The 15,348-nt window shown below is 40.5% G+C and overlaps 1 protein-coding gene across 1 annotated transcript in view; it reads left to right on the top strand.

Moving 5' to 3' along the window:
* The window catches only part of KLHDC4 (kelch domain containing 4), a 406,967-nt gene that overhangs the window by 274,390 nt on the left and 117,229 nt on the right, over positions 1 to 15,348 (top strand). The window contains exon 7 of the mRNA XM_044081531.1: positions 7,961 to 8,120. Coding sequence (XP_043937466.1) covers positions 7,961 to 8,120 — 160 coding nt within the window. The remainder of the gene's footprint in view (positions 1 to 7,960; positions 8,121 to 15,348) is intronic.

Raw genomic sequence — 15,348 nt, 5'->3', positions numbered from 1 at the left:
TTTGCATTCCATTCCCCTATCCTTTGCTGAAGTTCTTGCTCAGAATCTACCTGCAAAACCACATCATTTAAATACAGTAACTTTGTTGATCTGTCCCCTCAAACCTGTTTGCTAATGTAGTCTCTCACCAGTGGGAGCAGCAGTGGGCTCATATCTGAACCCTGGTGTACACCCACTCCCACTGGGAACCCCTCTGTGAGGCCAAACACTATTCATACTTGAGTCATTAGGTCCTTGTACATAGCCTGCACTAATTCTACCAGTGTTTCTGGGACTTCTGCAGTACTGCTGAGATCACCTTTCTTGGGACCTTGTCATTTGCTTTCTCCAAGGCTAGGAATGCTCAGTTGGACTGTTTCCTCATCTCTAGCTTCTTGTCATTTATCTGCCTCACTGCAAACATTAGGTCAGTTGTGCTTCATCCTGATCTGAATCTGAACTGCTCATCTCCTGTCTTACATTCTACTACTCTCCGTATCTGTTTATCAATCACCCTGTCCAGAACTTTCATGCAATGTGATAAGTTTGATGTTTCTGTACTGCCCACAGCTGTGGATGTCCCTTTTGTTCTTGTACACTGGCACAAATATGCTTATTCTCCAGTCATCTGGGACATACCCTCACAAGCTATTTCTCTCCAGTTCTGTACCATAGCTCAAAAAACATTTCCTTAGTTGTATTAATTTGCTCATCCAGTATTTCTGATAGAGTAGTCTTTTCCCAATGTAAATACTGCTTAGTCTCCTTCCACTTATATTAATGCTAACGTTTTCTGCACCAGCAGTATATTCACCCTGTTGATTTTTTTTCCCGTTAACTTACTTGGGACTTCCTCATTGTATTCTATTCAAAATATATTTGAACATTCCTTTAGCGTTACCAAGTTTGTTACTCCATAATACATGAAAAAGGACTGGACCTAATGCGGAACCTTTTCTTACATATGTTTCAGTCCTTTTGTCTGTAGAATGAACTATGTTTATTAATTTTGTTTAGGCTTTATCTGCAGATTGTCTCCTCCATGTCTTACTTTTCTAACCCGTTATGTCATGCTGTCATATGCCTTGTAAAAATTCGGGCAGGTTACAACCACATGTCCTTTCCATTTACTGCTTTGACCGCATGTCCTCTCCATTTGCTGTTTTGGTCAGTCAGTCAAAGGGCATTGGCTTGTCCATTTAGTTGTGTAACAGTGCTGTGTTGGGTCTCATATCCCAGTAGCTTATAAATATATCACCATTTTTACTTTAGCACTTCTTCCAGCACCTTACCTGCCTCTAAGGTTATACTACCAAGTTTGCAGTTGCCTGAATGTGACTTGCTCCCACTCTTATGACAGAGAGTCATCTTCATCATGGTGTAATCTTCATGTGCTTTCTGTCCTCCCTTGGTTGTTAAAATGGTGAATCAGAGGTGTCTGTAGTTCTTCACTTGTCCTTTAAGAGGTAATATTCTTTCTACGTTTGCACTTACTGATCATATATGTGAAATCTGTTTAAATGAGCATTCTTTTTCCTCACTGGTACTATTTAATTGCTGCATGAGAATGTATGATAGCTTTGTGATGATGAAATGTGCATGAGCCCCAGATTTAATACTGATGGGTTGTACACTGTCAAATTAAGTTTATGTATATACATACATACAAACACACAGATGTGTGTGTGTGTGTGTGTGTGTGTGTGTGTGTGTGTGTGTGTGTGTGTGTGTGTGTGTATATATATATATATATATATATATATATATATATATATATATGTATATATATATATATATATACAGTTTTCAAGTCGGCAGAATGTCGAATTCAAATGGATCGATTACACTACAGGAACAGATAGTGTAATTGGAGCTTTTGGGTTCGACATTGTGCAGGGAGATCACAGTTCAGTGAGGAACAGGGAATTAGCCCATTTCCTCAATGTAGTGCGATCCCGAAGTTGGTATATTTAATCTGCAGAGGTGGGGTACAGCCTCCACAAAATAGCAGAATTAATGTACCATTGATAGTACATTCTAATGGCACGTTAATGTGCATAACAGGAGGTGAGTGAACCATGGTTGTCAATGTATTAGTTTTCTCTTTGGTTTACTTTTTGACATTCTAAATTCCACATTTCAGGTTGACATTCTCAACCAAAGCGGATTTGAAATGCCAGTAGTAAACCATGTATATACACATATACATATGTGTATATGTACGTATCTATATCTGTCTGTGTGTCTGTACTTCTCTTTATATGTGTGTGTGTATGTATATTTTATGTAGTTCCCTATTGACATCACTAGGAATTGCTGGAACCTGTGTTCTGAGAGACTGCCTTAAATATTATCTGCAATTATACAGAGCTGTGTATATATTTTTTTGGGTTATAGAGTTTAATTGTTGCTTAGATTTGTGTTGAAACTGTTGTCTCACTGTTCTGAGAGACTGATCGGCAAATATACAGAGCTGAGAATATTTTTTTGGTTTTAAAGTTTATGGTGTTAGTTTTTGCTTAGATCTCTGTTGAAACTGTTTTGTCCCACCCACTCTCCCTATTTTTGGTTTGCAGTTTAAATTTGGTGGCTTTTGCAGTTGCCCGCCCCACTGTAGATTTGATCTGGGACACTCCCCCATCCCATCTCTTTACCACATTCTACCTAATAAACTCTTTCTGCACTTGCCTTTAGTCCTTTTTAATTTAATTGCATTTTTTAAACTGTGTTTGGTCTAATATTGCTGCATACTCAAGTGTGCTAGCTTGCACTGCATGTGAATTGTTTTTACTACTGTTTTTGCTACTTTTCTGTAAAAATAATGTAAGCCTGTTTCCTACCTTTCCTGTAACTAGTGTTCCAGATACAGATTTGCTGTATCCAGGACTGTATGTAAGCTTCTGAGTCCCCCAAGCTTTTCTGTGTTGGAGGGAAGCCTTCTAGCTTATCAGTGGGGAGTGGTAAGCACTAGGTAACCTGTCTACCACATAAGTAGTGGTTCTGGCCCAGAATTTGTAGTTATTAGCCGTTTGGGCAATCTCTTCCATCTCTCTCATCTTTCTGATTTGAAAGCCTGTATTTGCACTTGTTTCTGTCCTGTAACTCATCTAGTGCAGATACAGATTCTTAGTTTTAGCACTTAAATTTGCTTGTTCATGCTCAGCACTTGTTCAGAACTTGTAAGCACTAAATAAGCTACTAATTACTATAGCACTCTATCTTCCTCATTACCTAGAGGAAAACAGTTTTTGTACTTACTTTTCTCACTTGCTTTGAGAAAAACAGGTCTTGTACTCACTTTCCTCACTTATCTAGAGGAAAAACCCTGCAACTCTCTTTTTGCGTGGTCTTGCGCACAGAGCAGCGCCTATTAGCTGGGGTATACTAGGCCCCACAAAGTCTGCGCTGTAAATTTTCCCTTAGAACTAGGCAAGCCTCAACTCAAGTGCTTCAGATCAGCTGCTCTTATTGCAGCACTTGCAAAACAGAAATCAGCACTTGTCCTAATCTCCTAGATAGCACTATTATTCTCCAAATTTCCTAGACAGCACTATTATAATATAGCATAATACCCTCGATCGTCCACAGGACTTAAGTTCAATTTACTCTTCAAAGCATGTCCAGAGGTCAGCTTCAGGTGTACTCTCCAGTTCGTCTGGTGGAATTGGGCATCCTGAGGCAATGTCACAACTGCCTCATGTATGCAGACAACCCTCTCCTCTTACCTCTAGAGACAAAGCTTGTGAGAGATGCAAATACACAGCCAGACTGGAGGCTAAGCGCTCTCAACCCATGACTGTAACAGACAGTCAAGAGGATAAGGGACACACTTGCATCACACCACCTGTCACACATGAATCTACAAAACTTGCACCGGCAAAACATACGCATAAATACACAAAAACATATTTGGAGGCACTATGTACCAATTTGAAAAAGAAACAGTGCCCTCCAAAGCAGACAAGCAAGCAACTTGCACCCCCAAACACAACCCAGAAAACACACAATTCACCTCAGCAGTGTGCCTCACAACAGCCCTTACGGCAAAACACCATACCTAACACGCTAGTAACAGGAGACTCTATGGTAAGGCACACGGATGTTCCACTCACCAGGCTGAACAAGCAGAAGGTTACTGTCAGCTGCCTGTCGGGTGCTCGGATCCGCCACATAACACAGGCACTTAGGTCACTCCAGAACAGGTACAAGTATGACACTGTCATTGTACATGTTGGTGTGAATGATCTAAGACGTACCTCCCTGGACTACATGAAAAGAGACATTGAGGAGCTCTGATCATGTAGCCCAAGCTGGTATGACCCTGACCTTGAGTAGCATACTACCTTCACCTAGAATGATACCACAATACAAAGACAAAATGATCAATTTCAACAATTGGCTAAGCTTCTGGTGTCATTCTAAGGGGATCCAGTGTCTGTCTGCCTGGGATGACATGATAGACAAGCCTCGCTGTTTTGCCAGAGATGGGTTGCACCTGTCACCCCTAGGTTTTCGAATACTGGCCAAGGCTCTTGCCATCCCCATAGTGCCTTTTTTAGGCAAGGCTCAAAGGACAAACCAACCACCGTAACCAGCACAGGTAACCAAAAACTAAGGGTAATGCTACTCAACGCCAGAAGTCTCAACCTCAAAATGCACACACTCGAGGCTCTCCTCAGCATGGAGAAAATCGATGTTTGTGCAGTGATGGAAACCTGGTTCAAGGCTCAAGAGAGCACCCCAGCACTGCCAGGTTACAATTCATATCATACTTTCCGGCCTCAGTTACCGGATCGCAGTACAAAGGGTGGAGGTGTATCCATATTCATCAAGGATACCCATATCTCCAGGTTAGTAGCGCAGCATGATGCCCCAGAGATCATCCATGTGCAACTATCAGCAGGCAAAACCACATTTCAAGTCGTAGTCGGTTATAGATCGCCCACCATGTCCCAAGATGCTCACTCTGCATTCCTTGAGACATTGGAAAATATAAAGGTCTTACCCAACACCATAATCTTGGGTGATTTCAACTACCCTGGTATAGACTGGGCGAACTACCAATGTTCCAACTCCTATGCTCAGTGATTCATAGAATTTATAAATTCAAATGCCCTTGAACAACTAGCATGTTCCTCCACCAGAGGGGACAACATATTGGATTTAATCATCACAAATATGGGCGTCCATTGTACCACACCCGTTATCACTCCCTCCTTGGTCAGATCTGACCACAAACTGATAACCCTGGACATCCTCACCCCTCCACCTCCCCCAGTCAAAGAAACCATAGTCAAAAACCTTTCCAAAGCAAACTTCAAACTACTTGCATCCGAAGTGGAAAGCTTCACTATTCCCTTGCAGAAGGATAATGATATCCAGGATGCGGAATCCTACACCAAGGCACTCTATATGCATCTTCAGGATTGCATGGACCGTGCTATCCCAAATAAAACCAAGACTCCTTCCTCAAGCAAGAAGAAACCAGTCTGGTGGACCCCGGCCATAAGCAAACTTTACAATCAGAGGAGGAGACTTATACAAAAAAGGCCTAATCTCAAGTAGAAAAATCATCCCTGATCAGCATTAGTAAGAAATTGAGGGCCCTCATCAAGTCAGCTAAAGCTAATTTTGAAAAGAAAGTTGCCAAGGATGCCAAGGATAACCATAAGGCCTTCTATGGCTACGTCAAAAACCTAAATGGCAATGCTCAGGTCTGTTCTGAGCTATTACAAAATGGAACAAAATACACTGACCCTTCTGACATTGCCAACATCTTGGCTGACAGGTTCAGTGCAAATCCCCCCCACCACCACCTACAGGGCCTATTACCATTCCAGGGGATTGTGTAAGTCCAATTATTACTGATACGTTGGTTAACAAGGCTCTATCTAAAGCTAAAAACACTGCCTCCATGGGACCAGATGGTGTCCCAGGCTATGTCATATGCAAGCTCCAAAAGGAATTAACCCCACATCTTAATATCATGTTCAGTCTCAGCCTCTCCACAGGATATTTGCCCATAGAATGGTGCACGGCAACGGTGGTCCCGCTACACAAGAGTGGGGCCACAACTGACCCTGGGAACTACCAACCAATAAGCCTGACCAGTCTGATCTGTAAGGCTATTGAGCGAATCATTATGGAACTCATAAATGGAGAGATTGGGAACCTCCAGTCGTGGACCCCACACAGTTCGGCTTCGTCAAAGGCAGATCATGCCTCCTAAACCTCGTGGATTTCTTTGAGACAGTTACTCAGGCTATAGATAAGGGAAAGGAGGTACACCCGGCTTACCTTGACCTTGCTAAAGCCTTTGACACCATTCCCCATTCAGGTATTATTGATAAGTTCACCAGCCTGGGCATAAACCCTTAGGTCACAAGATGGATTGCAAACTGGATCTCAGGCAGATCCCATAAAGTAAGAGTAGCGGGATCTATGTCCGAATCCAGACCAGTAACGAGTGGTGTGCCTCAGGGCTCTGTCCTGGGGCCCCTCCTGTTTGGCATATACTTCTCAGAAGTACAGGCAAGCACAGAAGGGCTGTGGCTGACTAAGTTTGCGGACGACTGCAAACTGGGTGCTATAATAGAGTCTCTGGCCGACATGGAGATCCTCCAGAAGGGCCTAAATGAGACTGATGCATGGTGTCAAAGCCATGGTCTCAAGCTAAATGCAAAAAAATGCGTAGTAATCCCCTTTGGAAAAAACAGAGTACCTGCAAACTGCAACATAGGAGGTAATCCCCTGAAATCTGAAGAAGAAATAAGGGATCTAGGGACCCAAGTAGATAGTCAGCTTTCCTTTGATAACCATGTTGCCAAAGTGGTTAGAAAATCCTTCTATGTGATCCATCTAATCACGAAAGGGTTCGCATCAAGATATAAGGATGTAATGGTGCCCCTCTACTCTTTCCTCATCAGACCCATTATTGCATTCAATGCACCAATTGGAATGTACCTGGCTAGACATCTCCAGCAGCTGGAGAGACCACAGAGGTACCTAACCAAGAGGATTATTGGCCTCAAACAGTTGCCCTATGCAGCACGATTGAAAAAGCTAAGACTGTTCTCTGTTGCATACCGCTTTCTCAGAGGCAATATCTGTCTAACGTACAGAGCCATGTCCAACCCAGAATTGTTGAACATGCTCCATCTTAGCAAAACCAAATCTACTCGAGCTACACGCTCTAGGGATATAAACCTCAACACAACATTGAATAGAACATGCTGGAGGGATAGATTCCCTTCACAGAGACTTCCCTTACTATGGAACAGGGTCCCGATCTACATAAGACAGAGCCCCTCACTATCACTCTTCAAGAGGAACCTTGATGAGTGGCTGGGTAACAGAAAGTTCACACCGGGGATCACACCAACAGCCCTACTAGATAGGGGCCAAGGGTACTAGCTGCTAGTACAAGGGTCTAGGGAACTACTAAAGGGGCGGTGAATACCACACAACGTGGCTGGGCTAATATAGGCCTTCGGGCAGATAGCCCAGTACCAACCTATGAACTAGTATTATCATATAAAAGAGTGTCCAGTAAGAATAACGAGGATATGATTGTTTTCTTTTTTTTCTCTTTGTAAAGCACAATGAGCCTCAGGATGGCACTGTGTACAAAAAAAATTCTGCAAGAATGAGAATAAGCTATAGAAAATTAATTTAATGTAAGATTGTCACTAAGTATTACCTTTTTGATGAAAACTATTCCTACAGACAGGAAAATTGAGTTAATTAGTCATGATAACAGACTCTGAAATTAAAGTAATGAATTATGTTTGCACCTGCAAGTTGGCAGTTGCCTCTTTGTTGTAGAACAAATCACCTTTAGTCTGAGAAAGTAATTAATTTTGAATTTTTTTCTGTACCAGCATCTTGTTAACTACCTAAGTCATTACAAAATTATTCCACAACATTTAATGTGTGTGCCTTTTATGTAGAAAAAATTCTTTCTTCTTCTTTTTAAAATTAGGGATTATGTTTACTATAATGACCTGTATTCCTTCAACCTGGACACATTCACTTGGACAAAGCTGTCCCCAGCTGGAATTGCTCCTGCACCTCGATCTGCTTGTCTAATGGCAACCACTCCAGATGGTAACATAGTCATATATGGTGGCTACTCAAAACAGGTAACAGTCAGACTTAGTAATGCTGCTTGGTTTTTATTGTTAGCTTAACCATTTCAAGATCAGATTTGTTTTAAAGGATTTTTTCTAATACAGTAGATGTACATATCCTGTATTTTCATTCATTCATTTTCTGTTATGTATGACACTGTTAATAGTCACAGCAGAGGTAAGTTGACACCTGTTTTAGCACTCATTTGGGATACTGCAGCAAACCATTCCTTGATGGGATGCCAGTACTTCACAGGAAGCATATGTAAGTGTACACACACACACACACACACACACACACACACTGCACTTAAGCACATCTGTGGAAAAGTTTAGCAGCGTGTCACTGCAGACTCTGCACAGAATGTATCCCATTATGGAAATAAACTGGAGAACCAAGGGTCTATATTAGATCACTGAACGCTTAAATAAACGAACGGTGATTAATCGACCCTATGTAAGTGAAAGCTTACAATTTCGAACTGTCAGAACAGCAATTTTTTTTCTTAGGGAAAAAAAAATCGCTGTTCCAAAAAAATAAATAAATAAAACACTTTAAACATTACATTAAGTGGGGGGCTTTGCCCCCCCCCCTACTTAAATATACCAACTCCGAGACTGCAGTACAGTGCTGAAACCGGCAAAGTAGCGAAGCAGCCAAGCAAATTCTTTCCTAGGGAAAGAAATCACTTAAAAGCCGCTTCGATATTTGAAAGAATGTGTCTTCGGTCTTCTAAGAGGGAACTGAGAACCAAGCTTTCCCACTTATATTTTTTCTGTCTGTGTAGAATAATAATTTATTTATTTTATTTATTTAACATTTGTTTACTGGGAAAGTCTGACTGGACACGGGTCCTTTTTCAGTAGAGGCCCGGGGAGAAAAGCTCCATGAGTAACAGTAAATTTTCATGCACACACTGCAGTAATCAAAAAGTATAAAGTAAACAAAATGTAGTATACATAAGAACTTACAAATCTGTTACATCTTGACAAAAAAACCTAGGCTTTGAACATAGCTAGTACTACTTGTAGGTATGACTTATGTCAAGATATAAGGTTAAGAGAGGTCGGTAGGAACAAAGGATTAAACACCGGGGGAGAAGTGGGATATGTTTTGGGTATACTGTGATGTATCAGAGCATTCATAAGTGGTTGGTACAGGAACATAGCCACTTATTTATTAGATAAGCTTTAAGTGATGGCTTAAAGTGGTTAGTGGATGAGATTGAGAGAATGGAGTTAGGAAGGGAGTTCCATATACGAGATACATAGTTGGAAAATAAAGATTCTCCTGCAGTGTTGTTGGCCTTGGAGACGATGAGTAAGTTCTTGTTGTTAGAGCAAAGTGGTCTGCTGGAACTGTAAGGAAGGATGAGATTTTGTAGTGCAGGGGTTCTAGTTGGTTGTGTTTCAATTTTGAGAGAGTTGGTTGTATAGAATAGGAAGTTCAAGCCAGTCTAGTATCCTTATGATGGGTTCTATATGGGCAGTCAGATGCAAACTTAGCAATTTTATTATAACATGCTTCTAGCTTAGATAAGTCAGTTTTCCTTAGATTTGTTAAAACTGGAGAGGCATATAGTAGAGTGGAGAGCAGATGGGTTTGTGCTAATGTAATTTTGGCCATTGTGGTCAGGAATCTTTTGTGCCTATATAGACTTCCAAGTTTCTTATGGACTTTTTTTATAGTTAGGGAGACATGCAAGTTAAAATTTAGGGTATTGTCTATTTCCACTCCAAGAAGTTTTGTATGGGTTGTCGGAGTGATTGCAGTATTGTCTTTGGCTGTTATGTTAAATGTTTGGCATGAGATAGATGTCTTGTTAGGTTGGAAGAGTAATAATTTAGTTTTGTTTAGGTTCAGGATTAGATGGGCATTGGCTAACCATGTTTCAACAGAAGTGATAGATTCCTGTGTTTGAGAATGAAGAGTTTATAGAGAAGTGGCAGCACAGATAAGTGTTGAATCATCGCATACTGTATTATAGAACCATGTGGAGTAGCTGTGTGTAGATTATTAGTAAAGAAGGAGAAAATGAGAGGGCCCAAGGTAGATCCTTGGGGGACACCATTGGCTACAGGAAGGAGTGGAGATAGGTCACTCTGCCATAGATTTGTTGACGGCCAGATAAATAATTATGAAACCATGCTGTGGCAGATGGTGAGAAGGATAGTTCAGTTAGTGCATCTATTAGTTTGGAATGGGAGACCATATCAGAAGCTTTTTGATAAGTCTAGAAAGATGGCAGATACAAAGTTGTTGTTACTCCTGTGATGGTTTACGATATTAGTGAAGGATAAGAGAGCTGTAGTGGTACCATGTGATGGGCAAAACCCATGCTGAATGTTTGCGAGAAGGTTGTTTGTTAGTACGAATTTCATGACCTGGAGATGACTACACCTTTCGAGTAGTTTAGAAAGAGGTAAAAGAATAGCAATTGGCTGATAGTTTGTCAGTTCTGTGGAAGGTCCCCGTTTATTAAGTGGGATTACATGGGAAATATTCCACAGTTGAGGGAGCTTGTTTTCGAGAATGGATCTATTTATAAGGATTGATACTGGGAAGGCTATAGATTCTGCTGCACATTTGAGTTATATATGGCAAGTGTAGTAGGTTTTAGTTTCTGTAGTAGTTTTCTTATAGTGGCTGTAGGAACTGGGAAGAAAGAGAATGAGGCATTGCTAGTTGTAGACTTGGCTGGTTTAGTATCAGGAGTAGGAGTTTGCTGTTTGGAAAGGGCAATTATAGATTCAGTAAAATGTTTGTTAAAAATGCTAGCTATGCTATCAGAATTTTTGTGGATGTTTGGCATTGGTGTAGTAGATTTTCCTGGGTGAAGGATTGAGTTTATAGCTGGACAGAATTTATGAGGGTTTTTTATAAGTGGTTTGAATGCTATCATAGAAATTTATTTTATCCTGTTTTATTTGTTTTTTTTTTGCCTTATTTTTAAGTTCTTGATACTGTTGTTTAGAAACTACTGTTAGTCTTATGCCATAGTTCCCAGGCTTTATCTCTAGTTTTCAGAAGGGCCCTAGTGTCTCTGCTTAGCCAGGGGGTATAGTTTGATTTTACTCTGATGGTTCTAACAGGGGCATGTGCATTTAATATATTTATTATATAACAGATGACTCTTACTCTGAGAACTTCTGTTATATCAGAACATGGCATTAAAGGCCGTAGCACTCAGGCCATTCTTGTTATACTGGACCTCCACTTTATCAAGTTATTTAATGTGTCTTACAACACTCCTAAATGCTAACCCAAAAATTGTCCAGAAAATTTTGCCTAAAAGTTTTCCTAAAAGATTCCATTTCAAATTAAACAATTATTTTCTGTAGCTGTGCTCTGTCCTAATTACTTCGCACACATTGTCATTCATTTTTGACCTGTTCTATTGAAATAACGAGCAGTTCACTTCGTAAGCTGACAACTTCATCTTCTGTCTGAGACAGCTGTAAAATTCTGTTACCACACATAACCCCCTGCCTCCACTTGTTAACCCAGCATTCTTCATCAGTCAACAATTCTCCTCTTATAATGGTAGTAATAGAATTCTGTAACACTTTTGCCTCTCTCATCTGCCCGTGTCAGCTATAGATTCTTTACTCATTTCATCTTGTTACCCCTATTATTATTATAATTATTATTATTATTTTGTTTACCCCTCTTACCACCCTCCTATACTGGTAGCAGCATTAGACTTATTTAAACCTCCAGTTCCTCCTGAAAGTAATGGACTTTATTAATCTCCTCAGCAACTCCCTCTTCTGCATTTTTCAGCGTTGTTTCTGTGTCTTCTTATACCTCACTTTACTGCTGTAGATCGTAGTTATATATTAATCCTTCCTCTACCAGTGACAGCATTAAATTACTTAACACAACCTCTTTGCATTCATACAATTCTTTTACCAACTATGGTATATTTGCAGTCCTCTAACACATTCTTTCTAACTCCATAAAGTATTATCACATTAACAACCAACCTGTTATTACTCACAAATTCCTCCCAGATACTGTACATTTAACCATGACTCCAGCACCTTTTTAATCCTCCTCCTGCTTTGCCCATATACGTTTCACACACAATACTTACAAATTCTAATCTATTCAAACACACTATTTCCACACATTCCAGAGTCAGCTTGTGCTTCATACTTAGCATGTTTTCAGCCAAGTTACCCATACTTACTATAGTCTGACTTCCCGTAACATATCCTAGCAAATCCCTCCTGCCCACAAAAAAAGATTTTTCTCACTGTTATGTCTTTACTGTATAGTGTTAGCTTTTCTATTGTTCACGCAATAAATCTAACTTTGTTGCAAACATCCTACATAAATTCTGCCTTTCTGTACTTCATCTGTTAATCAACTGTGTTATTGCATTGAACCCTGATCCATCAATTAGTTTTCCATCCCTTTTTAGGACTACCTCCAAATGTTTCATGCTAAAAAGCTCTCCATTGATCACCTAAACTGCCAAAGTATGGCAAACAAAACTGTTAGATGTATGACTAAGCCAGATACCTACTGGTGTAGTCTCACTTGCTGAAACATGGCTAAAGATTAATACTATCCAGTCATCCTGCCTCTGTACCTCCCGTGTAGTCCATCAAAGTAATTGTTGTGACCCTCTCAAAGATGGAGGAGCCTTGCTGCTTAACAGTAATATGCTAGAGTCCGACAAGATTCCATCTTTCAGCTGTGCTGGATCCCTCTGTCCAATACTGGGTCATTACCACAGCTATTTTCTTTTCTTTCTTTTACTTCTGTCTTAGTGACCACCAGGCTGCCACCAGTGTTCAGTCCACCAGCTGATCCTTTCCCCCTAGTAGGTGAGAACCCTGATGTGTTCCATGTGTTCCTCTTGGAGCAGGAACCAAGCAGCAGAATACAATGTCATCATTAATCTGAGGGCAGAGGTTCTCTACTCTAAGGGCCCTAACTGCACAGTGCACACCCAGTAATATGCTATGGTTTTGTTGTGCAGTGGGATCTACAAGGCTGTATCTTGCTTCTCTGAGCAATGTAACCCTTCAGACCAGTCTTCCCTTCCTTTAAAGATATTGACCCTGTGGTATCCCAATTTCTGTGAGGGATTCAGCCATGAAAATATGCATCCCAGGAACTGTACTCCCACCCCTTGATATGAGATGAGCAGGAAAAAACATGTCTCTTTTCTGGTTCCTCATACCAGTTCCACCAAGCACCCCAGCTGCTGGTCAAACTCTGGTCACCTAGTTAGAAGTCAGGGCTTTATCCTTCTATTCTAACAGAGCTGGCTTACCGGAGTTAATTTAAGTGGCAAAAAAGACGGAACAAATACTTTTGCTCCAGATACATACCATCTCTTTCATCCATTCCCGTAGTCAGTGCCTTCCTAGATAGCCTTTTCTCATGGATCCTAAAAGAAAACTTTACCTTTCTAAAGGACTTTGGCTTGGAACCCTAAAAGCACACTGTAACACTGTTCCAATATGCGTAGTGTTTACCAAGTAATCACCACTGTCACTTACTAACACCCTTCCCACAAATTGCTCTCTTATATATTATCTTTTAACTCATTTCACTTGTATATGTCTGTCTATCCATGTTTTGCCAAACAGCTTATCAGTCCACTTTCTCTTCATTTCCTGCTGATCCTTCATTAAAAAAAATTGCTTCAGTTTCACTAATTTGCAGACAGCACCCCCTCAACAAAAAAGAAATGTTGAATATGAATATTGACTGTACACCTGTTTAGTTCTCAAATGACCCTAATATATCTCTCCTTTTCTTTTGCTCTATACTAATTCCAGCAATGAAGCATTCGGTTTAACCACTGCCTGCAGTTCACTTCCAACCTCAGTAAGGAAAAGCACCAAAGGGATATGACCTGGTCCATGTGGAAAGCCACCCACAGCACTCAGGACCACACTAGATTAGCCATCAAAGCTACAAAATACATGTAGTGTGGGGCACAACAACATAACATAAATGGTAACCATAATATGTACTTGTCCATGGTGAAAAAAATGCTAGATCAGGCAAAACATAACCGACAACACACTGTGAAGGACTCCACTAGTAATCCTCTTTCCATCACTATAGCAGCTGAAATGCAAAAAGAATACTACTTCAGTCCCTTTGCTACCACTTCTCAAACAATTAGATCCCCATTACTAATACAAGATCCCAATTACTAATACAGTCTCCCTTGAGACACGTTCCTTTAACCATATCTCACGTAACTTCATAGAAGCTTCTTAAAAACTCCCTACCAAATCTTCCCATTCTTGTCTTCCTCACTATTTCAGATTTCTTAAAAAAAAATCAGCCAACTGTACTCTAATCCTCTTACATTCATTTTCATGTTGTCAGTATGTACAGGAATAGTACCCAATGCATTAAAATATTATGCAGTGATCTCAAATTTGACACTTTCTGAGCATTTCAGTCCTGTAATTATTTTATCCACATTAACAGAAATAAGCCTTGATGTAGGGATTGGGTAAGAGACAGAGGTAGGAGTAGGGTTAGGGTTAGGCATACATTAGTAAGTAATACATATATACAGAGGTGTGTGTGTGTGTGTGTGTGTGTGTGTGTGTGTGTGTGTGTGTGTGTGTGTGTATATGTATATGTATATATATATATATATATATATATATATATATATATATATATATATAGGTTCATAGGTAGGTACTAGGCTATTGTCCCTAGGACCTATATAAGCCTAGCCAAACGGTACCCAGGCTTTTGCCACCCAAGAAAATTATTTTCCTGTGCCCCTGTCAAGCAGAGCCGCAGAAGTGATCCCCGGGGTGAATTTCCTATCTTCCATCCAATCATCAAGATTTTTCTTGAGTGCTAATGAGGAGCTTTGTTTGATATAGATAGGTAGTTTGTTCCAGAGTACAGAAAGTCTCTGAGACAGGAATCTATCCCTCCAGCATGTTCTGTTTATTGTGGTGACAAGGTTTAGGTCCCTAGAGCGTGTAGCTCGAAGGGATTGGGATTTCTTTACGTGGAGCATGTCCAACAGCTCTGGGTTCAACATAGCTTTGTATGTTAAGCAGAGATTGCCTCTGAGTAGGCAATATGTGACAGAGTAAAGCTGGAGTTTTTTGAGACGATCTGCGTAGGGCATCTGTTTGAGGCCGGTAATCCTCTTTGTGAGTTATTTCTGTGCCTTTCCAGTTGTTGTAGATGTCTTCTGAGATGCATACCAAAAGGGGCGTTGTACTCTTATAATGG

The sequence above is a fragment of the Protopterus annectens genome, chromosome 8.part0 (genome assembly GCF_019279795.1).
Source record: "Protopterus annectens isolate FY-2018-M chromosome 8.part0, PAN1.0, whole genome shotgun sequence".
Taxonomy (NCBI): domain Eukaryota; kingdom Metazoa; phylum Chordata; order Ceratodontiformes; family Protopteridae; genus Protopterus; species Protopterus annectens.
The sequence above is the reverse complement of the archived record's forward strand: the minus strand, read 5'-3'. Positions and strand labels throughout refer to the sequence as shown.